At 40.1% G+C, this 18,998-nt stretch overlaps 1 protein-coding gene across 2 annotated transcripts; it reads right to left on the reverse strand.

The window, feature by feature from the left end:
- Nucleotides 1-2,920: 2,920 nt before the first annotated feature.
- Nucleotides 2,921-14,498, reverse strand: mtpn (myotrophin). Of its 2 annotated transcripts, XM_020649461.3 has the most exons (5): nt 14,136-14,498; nt 10,785-10,898; nt 9,878-9,961; nt 4,198-4,317; nt 2,921-3,934 (listed from the first exon to the last, which is right to left on the reverse strand). In XM_020649461.3, exons 1-4 carry the CDS (start codon nt 14,205-14,207, stop codon nt 4,228-4,230), a joined length of 360 nt encoding a protein of 119 aa, XP_020505117.1. In that variant the 5' UTR covers nt 14,208-14,498; the 3' UTR covers nt 2,921-3,934; nt 4,198-4,227. The 2 variants fall into 2 exon arrangements, with proteins under 2 accessions (XP_020505117.1, XP_020505116.1); XM_020649460.3 differs by having other exon boundaries at nt 2,921-4,317; nt 14,136-14,497.
- Nucleotides 14,499-18,998: the final 4,500 nt, after the last annotated feature.

Consider the following 18,998-nt stretch of genomic DNA (forward strand, 5'->3'; position numbering starts at 1 on the left):
GATAAACTGTTCCACTGAGCGCCCCTATAGGCCTGCAGCACTTGAGTACTTGAAGGTGTTTTTGAATATGTGTATATTTTGATTATGCATCGTTTATGAATTCGCAGCGCATTAATGCAGCTTCCCAGGCTATTTGCTGCACATCTCAGTTGCTGCATTTCTGTTATTTGACCAATATTTTTCCTTAAGCATGGCATTTGCCATTGTCACTGTACTTGGCCTCAGTCTGCTATGATATACCACATTTACTCTAGTGCACTCAATCTCAGCTTCCATATACTGTAATGGCATGACCCTCTGTCCCCTGTGGCAAGTATGTGCCCACCACCACAACTGATCGATGTCTGATATAAAAAAAAAAGAGAAAAGTCATTTAAATTAAAATGTTCAATCTAAATTTGTCCAGCCATTTATAATTTCTTGGACCTCTTGGATTTAATTGTTGATTTCATGGTTGGCTTCCCTTCAGGTCACACTGCTGCGTAACTACAACCGGGCAAATAAGTTATAGATTTGTTGAAAATCAGTCATAAGCTCAACTAATGCACAAGACAAGGAGTCAATAATAGATTAGAGGGAAAGAGAGCGAGAGCCAGAGATACCCAAAAGGCAACCGGAGTCCATATTAATTATGCTAATGATTTGGATTTGCTACTTCATTAACCACCATTTTGAGCTGGTTGATCACCAGGGTAGCAACTGAGGGGTAAAAAAAAAGAAAAAAGAAGCGAAACAAAGAGAGTGTGTGTGTGTTTTTAAGTGTGTGCATACATCTCTGTGCATGTATGTAGGCACACATGCTAATTATAACATCTGGTAATTACTGTTGAGACACTTAGCAATCAATTAAGCTCTATTCCTTGCTTACGCCAGCAGATAGCACCGCATGTAAGTGACTCCGGATAATGATTTTTATAATTACAAAGTGTTATTTTCTGTTAAAGAAAAACAGTTCTTTGGTTGGAAAAAAATAATCTCAGATCCAGCAGATAAGTTCCCGCAGTTTTCTTTGAAAAACAGCAGATGGGAGCAGAGTTCAATTCAAGCGTGGCTTCTTATAACACTCTTCCCTTTCTTGTCAGAATACTGACGCTCATGCCATTGTGACTACTGAAATATTCTTACAGTTCTGTTTTTCTGGCGGACAAGGGGGGAAGACTTCAGAAATACCAAAAAATGCTTTGGATATTTGCAATTTTCAAATTGTTGCTGAGCTGCTGCAAAAAGTTTTAGTTTTTCAATGTTTTGACTTTTGTGATATAGGATCAATTAACTGCTGGAAGAAAATAAGCAAACAATTCAAAATGAGATAGTGGTGAGATACTGCATTAAAACCTCAACAACAGGCGTTATGTTGAAGCATGTTCAAACTTTCATGGAAGTAGGTTTCTGCAGGTTTTTTTCTGGATGTCAATTTCCAGGATTTGACCCCTAGAACTTCAATAGAAATGTATATATCATAATGGTTGGTTGATCTACTGTGATGTTTGATCCGCTATACATCAGACCAAACACGGTGGACTAGTGCCGTAAGGAAAGCCCGAGAACTGCCCAGGGAGCCTGCACGGCAACCTCAAATGGAAAGCAAGTCAAGGGCTAAATGAAAATGTATCACCAATGATTCATTTCACATCTTTAATCGGCAAGAATCACAGATTGTCTTCTGCCCGCATCAGAGACTATTTGCTTGACAAAGACAAAGGGGGGAAAATTAGGTCTTTTATATTCCATGAATGTCACTGTCAGCCGAGAGCGGACATCAGTTTCGGTAGTCGTTCACTTTGAAAGCAATTTACATGAGCAGAGAAATAAGATGGGAATCTCGGGGAGGGGTTGAAATAAGGGACACGGGGGCTGTCAAATAGTGGCAAAGTAATTTTATCGAGATGTTTGCCCACATCGCAGTAATTGATTTGTCTTTGTATACAAACATGGCAAGTGGACTAGAGAGCCATGTGTCTGTCTGATTAACTAAGCAGTGCAACACTCACACACTCCTCAGACCTTTATTTGACAAGACCTGGTGCAGCTCGACCACAGTACATGGCATGCTACCTCTGACTTACATGCTTTTTTTGACTTTTCTCACTTCCTTCTACGCTGTTGACACGCTCGCAGGTCCATCAACACTAACGTATGTGGCAGCATGCAATCTAAACTTCATTTTTGATTTCTAGTCGATAGTCCAAAATGTATCAGGATGAGTTACAGGGAAATGTGTTTGAAGTGAACCACAGGACACCCTGTAATTTCTGTTTTGATGGAGTGGATAGTCTTTAATGTTTTATTATGAATTTGACAAGTTTTGACGAGCCAAATGTGATAGAGAATCAATAAACGGCTGAGAAAAGTGCAAGAGCAAACAACTCAATTTGTAGTTAGTTTCTTAAAATAAAGACTTATGACTCAGGGGAATATAAGAAACCTCAATGCTTACACTTTCTGACAAGCCTGTCAGTTTTACAAAAAAACAAACAACACCATTTGTTATGATTGACTGTGTAAGAGATAACAAACCGGTAAGCAAGCAGACATCAGTATTTGTGCTCAGAATACAAATTAGACTTATTGAAATAGTAAGAATATTAAATGAAAACATGCTAATGGATCACTACATATTTTGGAGAGTGGTCCCTGTAGCCTTGTATTGTTGTTGCATCTGGTTCCCATTACAACATAAAAACAAGACTACACACACACACTCCAAAAAATTAATGATTCTTGCAGGTAATCCCAAGATCTTGTTTCCATAGATTTAACCAGGGATGGAAAGTAACAAATTACATTTACTCACATTACTGTATCTGAGTATTTTTTGTGTACTTTAACTTTCTTGATAGTTAAAAAAATCTGTACATGTATTTTTGCTTGAGCACCAACCTTCTCATGTAGTTGTCAAAGCAGTCGACATGACAAAAGATGTTTTTATAGATATTTTTATTTGTTTTTACAGACTTTTTGTCACAACAAAGTCAGCAAGAGCATTTGTATTTTCGTTTGTTCATTACATTGTAGTAATTTCAAAGCAACCAAGAGAGGACCAGCGGACCATGTCATAGCGAAAAAAAGCAGAGGCAATTTTGACATGCAGCAAAACAGGCAGGGCTTCTAACCACGTCCAAGGCAAGGGGAATGCTAGCAGCCCCCACCATCCAGTTCCAACTCTCACCCCCATTTATCCATCACGGAGCCCCTAGAGCCCATCGATTACAAAATACACACAGAAGATGCAACAAAAAGGGGTTGTTGTTGTTGTTGTTTTTTTTGCTCTGAACTCTCGCTCCAGGGATGACAAAATGAACATGTGTCTAAAATTCTTTATTCTATTTTGTGATGTTAACATTGCTTCAAAAAAAGGGATTCAGTAACATATTTTTTTTTAAATAGCAACATTCAAGTCTTTCTAGTTACCCAGCATGGTGATTGGTCTACAGAACATCTTTAATGCGTTACCAACATAGCTTTTCCCCCCCTAAAAGACACCTTTTGATATGTTAGTGATATGCCAAGTAGAAAAGGAAAACCCTAACCTCCGGACCTCTCTCAACCCACTTATTTTTCCAAAATTACACGATTGGATTGAAAGGACAGTTTGGTCTATTACAAAAGAAATCAAGGTAAGAGGAAGAGGCCACACGTAATGAAAGGTTTTCTGTGGAACTTTACAACCTTTCCTTTCAACTATCTAGTATAGTAGTACAGTGCAATTACTGTTCATGAGATTAAGCCCTGCCTGAACAATATTTAAAATGAATTTGTAAAAAAATGTCAACACACTTCTACCTATTTTCATTTCTTTACAGTTTAAAGAGAGAACGGCAAACGTCAAATGTGTAATTAAGTGCTAGCTTTGCTTTTACATTACAGAGTGATTTTCTAGTCTGAGCAGTGGTCTAGGATCCAGGTGCGAGAGTACTCCCCCAGTGTTTGGTCCCTAAGGGAGACATAATTGACAAGCCTGTTAAGTGACTACAGACAGAGGCCAAAAGAAGAGAAACATCCTATCCCAAAAACCTGGAAAAGAAAAGAAAAAAAAAACAGGGTGTAGGAAGAAAAAAAAAAAATCACCAGACAGACGAAATGACCTCCAACAAACAGACAAAAGCAGTGTGACGACAGAAGTTGATTGGGGTAAAAGGGGCGAGTCCATCTTGTGTCAAGGGACCACTGCATCCATCTGTCCGTTCGTTCACCCACCTGTCCGGCCACGTCCCACACCGCTGTGTCTCACTTCAGCAGAGCCTTTATGGCTTCGCTATCAGCTGCAGCTTCAAAGGCACTGACGCCATCCGGTCCTTTTTGGTCTTTGTCAGCTCCCTGTGGAGGAGAGGGGACATGAATATTAAAGATGCTTACAGGGTGTGTTAAGTATGTATCCCAGTAGGATGCCAACCCCGCTTCATTAAGTGAGGGTTAAGGTGAGGAGCAGCGACCTCAATCTATAGCCTCGTTTCAAAATCCGGTGCGGTGAGACTCTAGACAGCAGAGGTTGCAGCTTGGAAGTCAAAAAATGACATTAAAAGGAGGTTATTTTAAAGCCTACATATGAAACCAACCAGCTAATAAGAGATGTTACAGGTGTGTACATATAACGCCTTGAATTGGCAACATGAAAAAGACAACTGGTAAATTATCATGGACCAGTAGAATCGATGTATGGGATTGTCAGCAACGTAACATTGTTATCATATAGTGCTAATCAGTGGATGTTGCTTGCACTATACACCAGTAAATTGCTGGCCCTCTGTGGGTTATAGCTCGTCACCCTTAACTTGCCTAACATGCTACAAAAACCATTGATGGCAAAACTTCTGTCACTTACTTTTCTCAAACTCTGCCACTAATAACTCGCCTGTCAGCCTGCCTTCATCCACACATGCAAAACAAAATTCCTGGATGCTGAGGCACAAATCAATTTGAGCTTTAAGGGGATAAAAGAATTAATGTGACAAAGATGGGAGTGGACGCAATCATTTGGATTACTAGGGACTGAAAAACAAATGCAGAAAAAGCACGACAGTGAGACAGACAACAGTGTTGAATGTGACAACAGATTTAATGGGCAAAAAGAGGAGCGTCGGGTGAAAGCAGAGAGGGAGAAAGACTTGTCTTTGTTTGGCCTGCCAACTTTAGCCTCTTAGCAAAGGGCTTACCAGAACCAAGGCAGAAAGAGTCTATTGTTGCGTGGAGAAGCAGGGCATCGAAAACATTGTGCCCTACTTCAAGTGCCCAGCAGTATGAGGAGTTTTGTCTGAGTGCAAATTCCATGCCACAGGAGCGACAGAGCGCATCCAGAGCAAGAGATTTACCAAAGCTGAGCTGGTAACTTGTCAGATCTGCATCTCTAATTGGTATTAAGACAAAAAAAAAAAACCTGACTTCATATTTCTATAAAGTGTGCAGCTGTCAACGCACCAGCTGTGTAACATTTTTATTTTTTTATTTTTTTAAATACAGGTTTATACGTGTACATTAAATACTTTGCAGAAAAAGTTTGACATTTTGGTTAAAAAAAAAAAAATGTTTCTAGGCTTTGCTGCCGAGTATTAAAGGAAAAATAAGTCGACAAAGTAATCGCCAACCAATCATTTTGCTCTGCACTCTAGTGAGTTCAGGGGTTGGGGGGGGGGGGGGAGGGTGTGAAGGTAGGAGGAAGCTTTACTTTCTACTTCTTTATTTCTGCAGCTCTTGGGAAGCCATTAGTAGCTTGTTCCGGATCATACCGCATGACTGACACTACAAGCTTTATTTAGACGGTTGGAGACAGCATTACACCTTGACCATAACCCTTCACCATCAATACTGCCTCACAAGGCATCTAGCTGACAAACTTAACCACTTCATATACCGCCATATTTGAGGAGGAAAGATCTCAATGGCTATTCCCTTCCCATAAAACGTTATTCTGAAGGGTCTGCCAAACATTGACACAGTCTAATGGTCTTCATGGTAGAGTCACAGTTATAACTCTGGCCTATATAGGTACCATCTCTAAGGACACATGACATACCATACCCATTGGCTATCCAGCTTCCTGGCATACTCCTGGCACAACCTTCCTTTAATGAGCCTTCACCAACTTGAGTAATGACCCATCACAAACACCTCATGGTCACAGTTTATCAATCAAAGAGGAGCGTGTAGCCGAGAGAGACACAGCCTAATGATTAAGACTCTACATCCTCAGGGTGTCTCGAGGTAAACCTAAACGTAGAGTATATTCATATGCCAAAAGCAAATCAAATTTTAAGTCTTCTGAGCATTTTTTTGTTCATATTTTAGGTCTGAAATCATTGGAAATTGGTGTTTAAAAGGCGTATATTGAGAACCTTGTTCTTATAATAAACAGAATTTAGTAAATTAAATCAAATTGGCAAAGCGCCCTTGAAAATGATGTCTACATGATTGCTTTCTAACTTACTTGTGGACTGATTTAAAGAAATGTAATTGCAAATCCCTTCTTTGTATCAAGTCTGCCACATCTAGTATAATAAAACTTTATGGGATAATGAACTGACTTGACATAATAATAAAGCAATTCTTCCTACTCAATGCTTGTGTACACAGTTCCTCATAGAATAAAAAGACGTGTCTATTCATGCGAGTATGCCAGTGTATGCCCTTTCATTGTTGACTCAAAATGAACTGGCCAGCCTCTGCAGACTATAGTCAGCACTTTCAGCCAGGATCTTACAGCTGGGTCACCTATTGGGGTTAAAGCAGTCTTTCATAATTTATTTCCAACAACAGCTCAGCATGCAGTCAGGGGGGCGAGGGTCAGCGCCCATAATGCACCAGGGAACCAAGCCATTTTGTTTGCAAACACAGGATCGCCTGACAGTTGAATAGTCACAATTCAATATTCTCATCGGGATCCTTTTATCCACTGAAGTGTGGTGGCAATGGAGCTACAGGTGCTGCCAGACAGGAGTGGATATGCAGCCGCACATTCCATGGTGTGGCTTTGGGACAATCTATTTATCTCATGTTGAGACGCAGGGTGAGTTTTGAAAAGCCGCGAGGGGTAGATGTATTGAGATCTGGTCCCCGTGGTGACTGATGACCTTTCGGCTACATCTGGGTGTTAATCCTTGTTGGTGCTTAGTGAGGATGAGGATGGAGCCATGAGAGGAGCAAACCTGTGGGTTGGCTCATATCTCTGCCTTCCACTGTAATCCCTGTTCAGAGGAGCTACGGCCATATGTCTTGCCTCATAAGATACCACAGACAAAGGCTTTTTTTTAAGGACCACCCAGGGGGCTTTAATATCCAATGCAGAGGTGCTACTTGCATATCTTCCTATTCCACGTGCAGAAGAGCTTGTGACTTTCAGGACGATGAGCTGTGGCTGTGAATATGTGACTGGTGCCGGGGGAAATAAAAGGAGATGACTGCAGCCAATAATGAAGACTCAATAAAAGAGACGCTGGTTTTAAATCCAATTTCTAATGGTTTTTTTCAGAATTGATATTACAAAAAACTCATACTCAAACTCCTCCTAATTTAGAGTAGACCTACCTCCAATAAAAGGCAGAGGCATTACCCAAATGAGACAACCAAGGAATAATTGTATGTACCATGTTTTTTAGATAAATGTTAATGTTAAGAGCTGAAAAAGTACATTAGGTTCCAAGCTTACAGACAATACATTTTTTTACCCTAAAGCCTCTGACACAAACAGTACAGGCAACCAAACAATAGTTCTGTGTAAAAGTAGAAGTCTAAACAATGTGCCTGTCCATGCTTGCCAACATCCCGCTTGCAACTTTCAGAGGAGGGAAGTTACAGAGAAGTAAACTGCTATCTTCTTCCTGTTGGCACGGGCTGCTTCTTTCCGTGTATCTCGGCGCCAACAGATCTGACGGCCAGCTGACAGCAGTAGCCAGCTGCCGGCCAGCTGCTGGCCAATTGCTTACTAGACTGTTGGCTTCTGGATGCGAGGGCTGAGGCGTGCTGTAGTGTTGATGAAAGTGGCGGATTAATACAGCCGATGCCAACAGGAATAAGTTAGCAGTGGAGTACCGCATTAAGTGTCTCTCTAACTGAATACCAGTGTTTCCCACACATAGATTATGGTTTCCTCTTTTCAAATTCCTTCTGCAAAATGAGGTTTGAACTGTTGATCGATTGAAAAGTTTGCCTGAATGGGACATATGTGACAGTATAGAGAAAAATTGACTTCCCAAATCGTTAGTGGGACGTAGCTTGTGAATCCCCCCCCCCTCCCCTCCCCTCCTTCCATTACTTTTGTTGAGCCAAGATGATGCCACAGTGAAACGACTCTGTATGTAGAGGAGCGTTCCATTTACCCTGGCTCATTAAGCTTGGCTGGGAACAGACAGCTTCTCACTCACTGCCAGCCTTCGAATATCTAGCTCTCAATCTCACATAAACATTTGGGATCCTGCCCTAAAAGTTATGTCCTATACTGGTGTTGAGCTTGTTCCATGAGTTTATCACTGAGCTAACCTTCTTTGCATTACTGCACCCTGCAAGTTATATAATATCAATATCATTCAGCTTTATATTTTAAAACACAAACTTGTCCTTTAATTCAATTTAAGATACCAAGATCTCTTGACTACAGAGGAGAGGAACCCTCTGGCTTGTTATCAGTGCATTGTTCAAAAGCCAGCAGCCATGATGGTAGGGGGATGCACAAGTGCACATGGCATATGTGAAGACCTCATTACCCCAAACAGGATTTGGAGCAGCATAAACTGCTAAATACACGACTTAATTTTCAGGAAAGGCTTTGCTTATTTTAGTGAGACAGTGCCAAATCACATTCTGCACACATTACAAAAGCATGGCTCTGCGGTAGAAGAGTCAAGGTGAGAAACTGGCCTTCCTGCAGATCTGACTTGTCAATCATTTAAAAAAATGCGAGGCACATTGTGAAGTGTTAACTGAGATAAAGGAAACTCTGATCGTTCTGAACAGCTGGAATCCTACATTAAACAAGAACGGTAAAACATTCCACTTTCATGATTTCAGAAATTGATCTCCTCGGTTACTAAAATGCTTTAAGTGTTGTCAAAAGAAAAAGTGATGCATCAGAGTGGAAAGCATGACCCTCAAGTTCAAAATGGTCTTTGTTTTGTTTTTGTTTTGTCTGTCTTTGTGGTATTTTCAATGACGGGTTGCTATTCTGGCCACCATGTGTGTAAAATTAACCGAGCACATGGGCATCAATACCACTGCAGTCTGGCTTATTTGTCCAGAGGTGAAAAAAAACTCCAGCAGTCTAGACGAAATCTGTAATTTGTTTGTAAATGATTGGCGTGCCTGAACATCAGGAAAGACATAAACAAAGAGAAACGTATGGGCTTTCCAGAAATGAGCTCCAACACCTTCAAGCGAGGATTTATATTTAAATATGATGGAGAAGCAAAAATCCTCCTGCTGCATGACATTGGTTTGATTGGACATTCATTTATAGAAAGCTTGTTATTCAGCTGCACTTTTTCAGTGTGTAACAGCTGTGTCTGCCTCTATGTTGTCTCTCCCGTCTCAGCTGTGACTCTGTGTGCAGACGTCCACATCTATCTGTCTGACCGAGGTAGCATTCAAATGGGACGAGAGCTAAACAACTGAGGGAGGACAGGGTGAAGGATGGTGCAGATATAGATGGAGGAAAGGCCTAGGCATGTGTGAATGAAACTGCTCAATAACACAGACACAAAACAAGAGAACAGCTGCAACACTGAGTGATGTGCTCCATGAACATTCCAGCACGGCACACACGGGGCTGCGTTAAAGGTCCTTTTGTCCGGTGAGTTACCTCATCAGCACAGGCTCTGACACATCAGCATGCACTGGTTGCTGAAGAACAAGAGGCCACCTCTGTGTACAGATGTAGATGCAAAGTACTAACCTTTTCTAGCAGGACCTTGACACAGGCGACGTTACTCTCGTAACAGGCGCAGAGCAATGGAGTGAACCCGTGCCTGTCTGTAGCCTGTAGGGGGGGAACGGTTGGAAAAAGGCATGAGAAAAGACGAAAAAGAAAACACCACGATGCTATGATGAAAAGTTGTTGTGAGCTCAATTAGTCAAGGAGATGAACGGCACATTGCTTATGTGTGGGTGCCTTAACAGCATGCACCCGTCTCTATTTTTGACGAAATGAAATCAACCATCAAGATCTTGTATGTTGATATGTAAATTATTTTTCAAGCTCAGTTTTCACAGAGATTGGCTTCCTGCTTTGGTTCTACTTGTGCCCAGGTTCAAAGATCAACACTGCTTTTCACATAAAATTCAACTGATGACACAGTAGATGTGGGAGACCTTTAAAAAATAAAAATGAATAAAAAAGCTGCAAATTAAAAAAGAGCTTCAGCCGAATTACAGATGTCAATACAGTTGGGTGGCTAAGTGCCCTTTAAGTGGATATGGATCAATCCAGTACAACAACATCAGAAGAGACTATTGAAGCTCAGGGGGCCAATCAGGCTTAATGTGTGGTCTGGCAAGCTGAGACAATTGTTGAATGAGAGAAAGGACAATGGCTGAAATAGCTCATAATAAACTGGTTAGAACAGCCATAGTACTGCAGTTCAAACAATGCCAATGTCAGCGCTGCGCATGGGGCCCAATGAAAACACTAAAATGCAAAAACTGATAACATAAATAGGAATCAAATCAAGCAGTTTAAACAATAACATTTGACGAGGAAAAGGAAGCACATACAGGCACTGTTTTACTTTATGGTCATTTAAAGCCAGTAGGCAAATGAATGCAAAGAGATTGTGATAGGAGCTGGATGTTGCGACTCTTACATTGATATCTGCTCCCTTAGAAAGGAGGAACAACACCACTTCTGTCTGATTGTAGTCTGCAGCGTAGTGCAGGGGCTTCCTACCACCGTTCAGGGTCCGGTTTACATCTTCAGCCTGCAGAGGAAAAAAGATGGCATGTTAGCGGCGCTGAAATAAATAACGACATTGCTGTCACAAACCAATAATCTGCCTTAAAAAGGAGGAGCTGAGGGCAGCTTTTCTTTAAAACGGAAGCTTCTGTTCTACCCTAAGAGTCACAGACTGAAACTTTGCAGCCAAAAATAACAGACACTCACCACAGTCCTAAGTTCCCTAACCACACACGCACGTCTGAGGATGTGCTTAGGGGCCCTTCTGGTGAGAAAACCTTCAAATCAACCACAGCTGTAGCACCCAGTTAAGTCTTTTCTGACACTTCATGGTTAAGGAAAGTGAGAACAGAAGCTGTTATTCACTCCAAAAATTGGCGGTCAAAACTGAATTATTGTTATAGAATTTGTTGAAACACTGTTGTTAAATAAAAGGAGAATCTAGTTACTAAAGACCTGATCTGGGGATGGCAGAGCTACCTTGGCTGTCTGGCTCCCCTGAGGCAACTACAGCAAACGCAATAAAGCTGGGAGGTAAATATAAAAGAGGAAAAGTAAATTAGCACAACAAAAAGATAATGTCTATTACAATATTTCAATAAAGCAGAACCACCCCCTCTTTATGAGTTGCTAGTTCAAAAATGCACTTGACAGTGGGGTGGTATGGGGGGTGTGGGGGGGGGGGTGGGGGGTGGGGGTCTTCTCAAGAGGCAGGTCATGACATGAAAGAACAACAAGATAATGCCTGACATAGCAACAGAGTTTGATGCTATAATGACAATTTCTGCCTTAATATCAATGCTACTTGTAGTCAGACATATTTGCGGTATATCACGAGAGAGCGGAGGAGAACATAAGGAAACACTTTAAAGCTGTTTATTACGCTCACTGAGATTGCACTGGTCACGACTTTACCCTGGCTTGCTTGTAAGTTTTCCTGAATTTTTCCTGCTGCTTTCTCACATTACCCCGACTTCACCCCAAAAATTGACCAGGGAGCTGGTCGGAAATTGTGACTCCTGCTTTAAGATTAAGATTTACTTTTATTGATCCCTGCAAGGGGAGATTTCAGTTTCTACACTCTGTAAGTCATGAACACACACACACACAGGCTGAAATATACACACACATACACAAACAGGATCCTGAGTGTCTTTGTGTATTTGGAAACATAAAGTTGAAAGAACTCCGATGGTCATAGTTTTTGATACGATAACTCACTTCCTTGTTGACCCCAATGGCTTTTCAGCAGAGGTGTAAACAAAAGCTTCTCTATAGAAAAAAAGGGGGAACTTTTAAGCTATGTTGTGAAATACAGAGTGGCATAACAGGCACTTAGGAGTTTAAGCAAACACACTTCCAGCCTTTTCCAAAAAAGGTTATTATGGCTAGCATGGAGGGTATCTGGGGATTTGCTATAGCCGCGCCTCCAGCTCTCATTTTCAAGGGGGTCCTTACAAAACATAAATTAATCATCATAATACAAAATAAAAATAAAAGGTAAATCCAAAACATAATACCAAACATTTAAACACAGAGACACCCACACCACAAACACACACACACTTAATGCTCCCCCAAGCCTAGCCACCCACCATCCAGAACAATATTACACAATCAGAAAAAATCTGAAGAGAGAAAAAAAGAAAAAAGAAAGAAAGAAAAATCTCTGCAATAACATACATGTAAAGGTAGAGCTGTGTACACCCATGCACACATATGCATGGGCGGAACCGGGAAGGTCGAGGGTTTGATCCCCAGCTGAGCAACATGTCCGATGTGTCCTTGGGCAAGAACCCCAAATTGCCCCCGCTGCTTCGGTGGTGGTGTATGAATGGGATTAGTTACGTCTGATGGATGATACTACAAAGCGATCATCACTACCATCAGTGTGGGTGGGTGGGTGTGACATGTGGTGGTGTGACATGTGGTGGTGTGACATGTGGTGTCTCACATCTATTTCCATGGACGCCCCTATGTGTACAAAAGTTACAACAAAGTACATTTCAATGAGGTTGGAAGACTAGAAAAGCGCTATATAAACTCAAGTCCATATGCGCCTTATAAATGCCTACACACTATACAGTACATACACACAGTGTAGGCATAAGGTACAGAACAGTATATATATATATGAAGTTTATTTATTTCTCGTTTACATCTGTTAGTCCGATCACTGTCCACTCATATCTACTCTTTTTATTTTGTATTTTTAAGTTAAGTTTAAGCTTTAAGTTGTATTTAAACTGACACTTTATATTTAGGTTAACATGTTTCGTACTTCCACTGGTGTTAATTTATCATACCAAGTCACTTTATCGTGTCATTCTCTGCAAATACTAAATCTCAATCCCCCCGGTTAACTTAATCATTCGTTTTTGTACTTGTATACACCCCCTGTTTTTATTTGTATTTACCTCATATATTCTGTTTAATGTGTATTTTTGAGCTTCGTGTCTGTGCAATGATGGATAAGAAACATCAGGAATAAACAACCAGAGCTGTATGAATACTAACATGGGGATCAATAAAGTATTATCCTATCCTTACTGCTGTGTGTGCCTTTGAATTGGGGACTAATAAAGTTTTTTTGAATTGAATGTTTGCTGCAGGCCTGGTGCTTTATCTCCAAAACATATAGCTAAACTTGTTCCACATCAGGCTAAGAAAGGGCCTTTTTTTTTTTAACCAACATCTGAAATAAATAAACAATAAAGCATAAAGTGGAAACATTAAAAGCCTGAGTGACGTGCAGGTGATTGACAGCTGGTGGTAGCTCGGTGTCTACCTTTACCAACAGGTTGCTTCCTGTGGACAGAGGACACGAAATCGCTTCCTAATCGACTCCAACATGTTCCTGAACCAAAGCCAACCCCATCACCTTCAAGTTTCCTATCCTAAATCAGACTGACATGCGGTGAGAACACAAACACACAAACACCCTGAATAATAATAAAAGCAGCATGCGGCTACCTAGCTGTGCTGCATTAGCCTGCACAGTAAGCACTCCTTTAAAACCTTTTAAATGACTCGTGGTGAATTCAATCCGAGTTAAAGCTCATTAATTAAACATAATTAAGTGTTACATGTACAAAAACAAGCTCCAATATCTCGCAATTGTTGTCAAACTGTAACATTGCCCAACTCCAGTTACCGTTAGCTCGCCCGGCTAGGCTAGTAGCTTATCTACCTTTGAGCCAAGCAGCCGGATTATTGTTTCAAATCGATGCACACAGCTGCAAATAAATAACATTTTCCTTACCGTTACCAGCTTGGTTTTGACCTCTTCCAGGTCTCCAGTCTGCAACGCCCATATCAAATCAGTATCGGACATTTTTTCCCCCCCTGTGTTAGCTCAGGTGCTGCAGGTCGGTTTAGCTCCGGTGTTAAAAGTTAGCAGGTTGAGTTCAGTCACTCGGGACTTCCACTCAACACGACGTCGTCTTGAATGAAGAGAGGAAGGCTGGGTGGGGTTTTTTGTTTTTTTGTTGTTGGGGCTGGATTTGTGAATTTGAATGGAGTGTTAAAAAAAAAAAAACTAGCCCGAAGAGAAGTTGTGAGAGGTGAAGTGGTCGAGAGGGATCCGCCTTTCTACAAGAAGAAGAGTTTCCGATGTTCTTCTTCTTCTTCTGGGATTTTACTGCAGTATACACAAGCAATGCTGCATTACCGCCACCTTCAGGTTGTGTTGTCCCTCATACTGTATATATATATCTCTCTATATATAGATAGATAGACAGATGGATACATATATATATAGAGATAAATATATAGATAGATAGATAGATATATAAACATATAGATAGATAGACAGATATATATATATATATATATATATATATATACACCACCACCGCATCCCTGAATCCCTCCAGAAACTGCAGATCCAGAGCATGGAGGTCAAAGAAGATCGCTGCACAGCCACAAAGAGCCCAGCAAATGAGCAAACCAACAGGATTGATTCTTAGAGTGAAATGTTTTGCACTGTTTTTTTATATATGATATGCTTTATTCATCCCAGCAGGGAAATTTAGGTGTTCCAGCAGTCAGCATACATACAAACACACAACACAACACATATATACATACATATCCCACCCATACAAAAAAAACATGAGCCCACAATACAGTTTGATGTATGATATATGCAACTCAGGCTAAAGTTTAAAAGTGTAAATGTCTTCTGTCCTTACTTAAAGGGGAGTCGTTATAAAGTGCAATTGTAGAAGGTAAAAAAGTATTTTTAAATCTGTCCTTTTTGCAGCTTAGCTAGATAGATAGATACATAGATAGACAGATAGACAGACAGACAGATAGACAGCTAGATAGATAGACAGATAGATAGATAGACAGACAGACAGCTAGACAGATAGACATATAGCTAGATAGATAGACAGACAGACAGACAGATAGATAGATAGATAGACAGACAGATAGATAGACAGACAGATAGACATATAGCTAGATAGATAGACAGACAGACAGACAGATAGACAGCTAGATAGATAGACAGATAGATAGATAGACAGACAGACAGCTAGACAGATAGACATATAGCTAGATAGATAGACAGACAGACAGACAGACAGATAGATAGATAGACAGACAGATAGACAGACAGATAGACAGACAGACATATAGATAGATAGATAGATAGATAGAAACTTTACTGATCCCGAGGGAAATTCAAAGCATCCAGTAGCAGGTTACAAAGACGAACATGACATGAAACATTTGCTACAAATTAAACCACCCCCCCCCTCCCATACATATATATTAACCTGAAAAAAAGATTTAAAGAATACCTCTAGATGAATCAAAATTAAACTGTGCAATTAAAAATAGACTTAGACAGTAGACATGTAGACAGGGATAAAAAAAATATGTGAGATTTAAAACAAGATCCTATAAACAGTTGAGGGAAAAAATCTGTAATTAGACCTGAATATAAAAAAAGTAAAAAAGTGTTGACCTTCTGAAGTTGTGTTGTTTATATATGTACAGCAATGTTTAAAAAGCAGATATTGCAAAGTATAGTATACTCTATTCATTGCAATAACTCTTATTTTATAACTTTCAATAAAAAAAATATGTTGTCTATATCTGCTTTCATCTCGTGTAAATTTGATTTAACTGAAAGAGATATGCTTAATGTCACAGCCTCACACTATTTAGGCTATACTGCTGTAGAGACATATTCTGCCTTACAAAGGCAAACAGATGTGCTTTATTATGTGGACAGATATCTTGAGTCAATTGTGCTGTTTTTTTTTTTTTTAAAGAAAATAGTAGGTTGTATTTTCCTTAACTTCCAAAAGCCCCGGAGAAACCAAAGCAGAGTAACTTCACTCATCAGGGTCTTTGCCTTTGTTTTGCTGCAGATCAAAGTGAAGTTACTGTTTTACTGCAGTGGAGTTAAGGTGTTATGTCTTTGTTTTAATATCTGTCATCAAGCACTTCTGACACACACACACAGTAGCTTGACTAAAGTGTAGCAAAGAAATATTCAATTTTCAATTTCAATTAAATTTATTTTGTATAGCGTCAACTCATAACAAGTGTTATCTCAAGACACTTTACAGAAAGCAGGTAAAATACCTTACTCTTTGTCTGTTAACATTACAAAAGAGCAGGTAAAAAGACCTTACTCATTGTTATGTTACAAAAAGCAGATAAAAGACCTCACTTATTGCTATATTACAAAGACCCGGCCTATCCATCATGAGCACTTTAGCAAAGCAGCAAAAGTTACAGTGGTAAGAAAAAACTGCCTTATTAAAAGGCAGAAATCTTCGGGCTGGATCCCCGGCTCATGACGAAACAGCCTTCACAGGCCGAGACTGCGCCGGGGTTGGAAAGGGATAGAGGGAGAGATGGGATAAGATGCAGGAAGAGGTGGTGGGGTTGTTCTGGCAGGCCGTCAACCAACGTTGGTTGTGTTATTTTAACTTCCAAATAAGGGTCAAAGGTCATGTTTGAGCTAAAGATTTTTATGAACATTAACAACCTCAGTAAAAAAACAAAGAATTGCCACATTTCCAATATTCTGCCTGCAACTCATTTGGCTGGACAACAAAAAGACTTTAAAGTCATTTTTCTCAGTTCTACACTCTGGCGAGTTAAGGTCTTTTGCCTTTGTATTGTCAGCCTGTTTAGTGGTACTTGCTCTTTGCAGCGCTGTTTTCAAGATTCAAGATTTTTATTTGTCACATGCTCTTACAGATGTGCAGTGAAATGTAAAGACTGTTCCGCAAGGCCATGCAATAACACTCAAATTTGCTAATACACATAAATACAGTAAAATAGAATATCACAAAAACAACATAACTGAAGAAAAAAAAACACACAGCCTCAGCGGAGCAACCCGGACGGCGTCTGGACACGGCAGCGCCTTGAGTTTTTGTCCCCCATAATATGCCTTTTCCCTCTGATTGTTAAAAATTGAATGAAAAAAATACTTACATTGACAGCTTTCGTTGCAGATTTCTTGTAAAATCTATACACTGTAACTGTATGCACCCTATTACCACAATGCTCCCTTGTTAAATCTGCATTCTTATCACAATGCTTAATATTTAAAAACTCTGGATCGATGCACAGGTCTTACAGGCCACACCACCATTGCAAAAAAAAAAAAAAATACACTGTAATTTTCTTCTCAATTTCATCTCCTATCCAGCCAACTCTCTCCTTTTTCCCCCAGCAAGTGCTTTTTTGTTGGATGGCTATGACCAATCCCCCAAATGTTGACCCAGTAATTGGCCACAATCTGTAACAGACGTAACCGTAATGGCATTTCACCTGCTTCAACATGGAGTGCAAACACTTCAGAGGAACTGCTTTCTAACCCGCTCTTTTAGGAGCCTGAGCTTGCACAATATCCAGGCCTTTGTGTGTGAGTCATATGATACTTCTTAAGATCTTTTAAAGGCCAAAGAAATCCAGACTAGAGATACAAAATCTGCTCTCAACTCCAATCCGGCATGACACATCCTTTTATTTATTGTCACTTTTTCCACATAGCTACATAAACGAAGTCTTCTGTGAGGCCAATATCTTTCTACAATGTTGATAACTTCAACATTATCTATACCTGAATAGTTCTTCCATCCATGAAGTCCACAACCCAACTCTCATTTTTACTCTGATTCCTGTGAAGTGCAGTTTAGTTAGAAGCCAATTTTCTCCGTGCATAACTGTTTGAACTTTACTTTTTTATCCACAACAATTTATCCATGACAGGCCAATCATTTCTGTTCTGATTTCACTTTGTTACCACCATCCCTCCCCCCCCTCTCAAGAAGAATTAACCTCTCATTTATCAAACATTCAGTTATTTGACAGACGTGGGACCTTAAAGAAATTGGTATGTAATTTCCATATACGTCGCCATATTATCGCCTTATTACCTTTAATATTGAACTTATTATCACCTTTTTCCAGCTTCCCAGCTCCCTGGCATTCGTCCCTCATCCCACACTTTGCTGTATAAAAGCAGTCATTTCTCCAGACTTCCTCCTCTTTGATGTTTTTACATGGTATGGACTTTTTTCATCTCTGCCAGGTGCAATCATCTTTTTTTTGTCCAGTGGCTTTTTTTAATTATTCCACACAGAAATGGGGACATTATGCACCTTTTCCACATAACGCTGTCATGTTTTCTCTCTGTCGCTTGTCTTTGTAACTGGCAAATTACTGAAGTCCTTCACCATAACATCTCCATTCCTTTGTCTCCCTCCCATCTTTTTTTTTTATTTTTTTTTTAATCCATTTTTTTTCCACCACTTGCGCTTGACTCCTTCGAGCAAATGCGATGGGAGCGGGTTTGGAGGCGTCGCAAGAGAGTGTGGAGGCTTTGGTACAGCAGAGGTTGCTGTTAAACAGAATTTTGTGTTGGTTGTGCTCAAGGGCGACATCTGCTGGATAAAAATGTTGCACATGCTTCCTTTAATATAACAGCTAAAATGTCCAGATGTCCACTGTGTTTTAAGGAAAAACTTTAAAAAGACAACACACCTTGTCGTAAATAATGAAGAAGACGACACACGTACCCAACTGTAAAAAAAATATTTCAAGACAACACCCCTCCTCCACCGTTGAGCTGATTTTTGTTCTCCAATGTCAA

Source organism: Labrus bergylta, chromosome 23 (assembly GCF_963930695.1).
Source record: "Labrus bergylta chromosome 23, fLabBer1.1, whole genome shotgun sequence".
NCBI lineage: Eukaryota > Metazoa > Chordata > Actinopteri > Labriformes > Labridae > Labrus > Labrus bergylta.

Bases quoted from the DNA above. Each gene is read 5' to 3' on its own strand.
- mtpn (XM_020649461.3), bottom strand. From the start codon at position 14,207: ATGTCCGATACTGATTTGATATGGGCGTTGCAGACTGGAGACCTGGAA. The intron at 9,962-10,784 runs GTAAGAGTCGCA...CCCCCCCTACAG, and splicing joins CTAAGGGAGCAGATATCAAT to GCTACAGACAGGCACGGGTT. The intron at 4,318-9,877 runs GTTAGTACTTTG...TCTCCTCCACAG, and splicing joins TCAAGGTCCTGCTAGAAAAG to GGAGCTGACAAAGACCAAAA.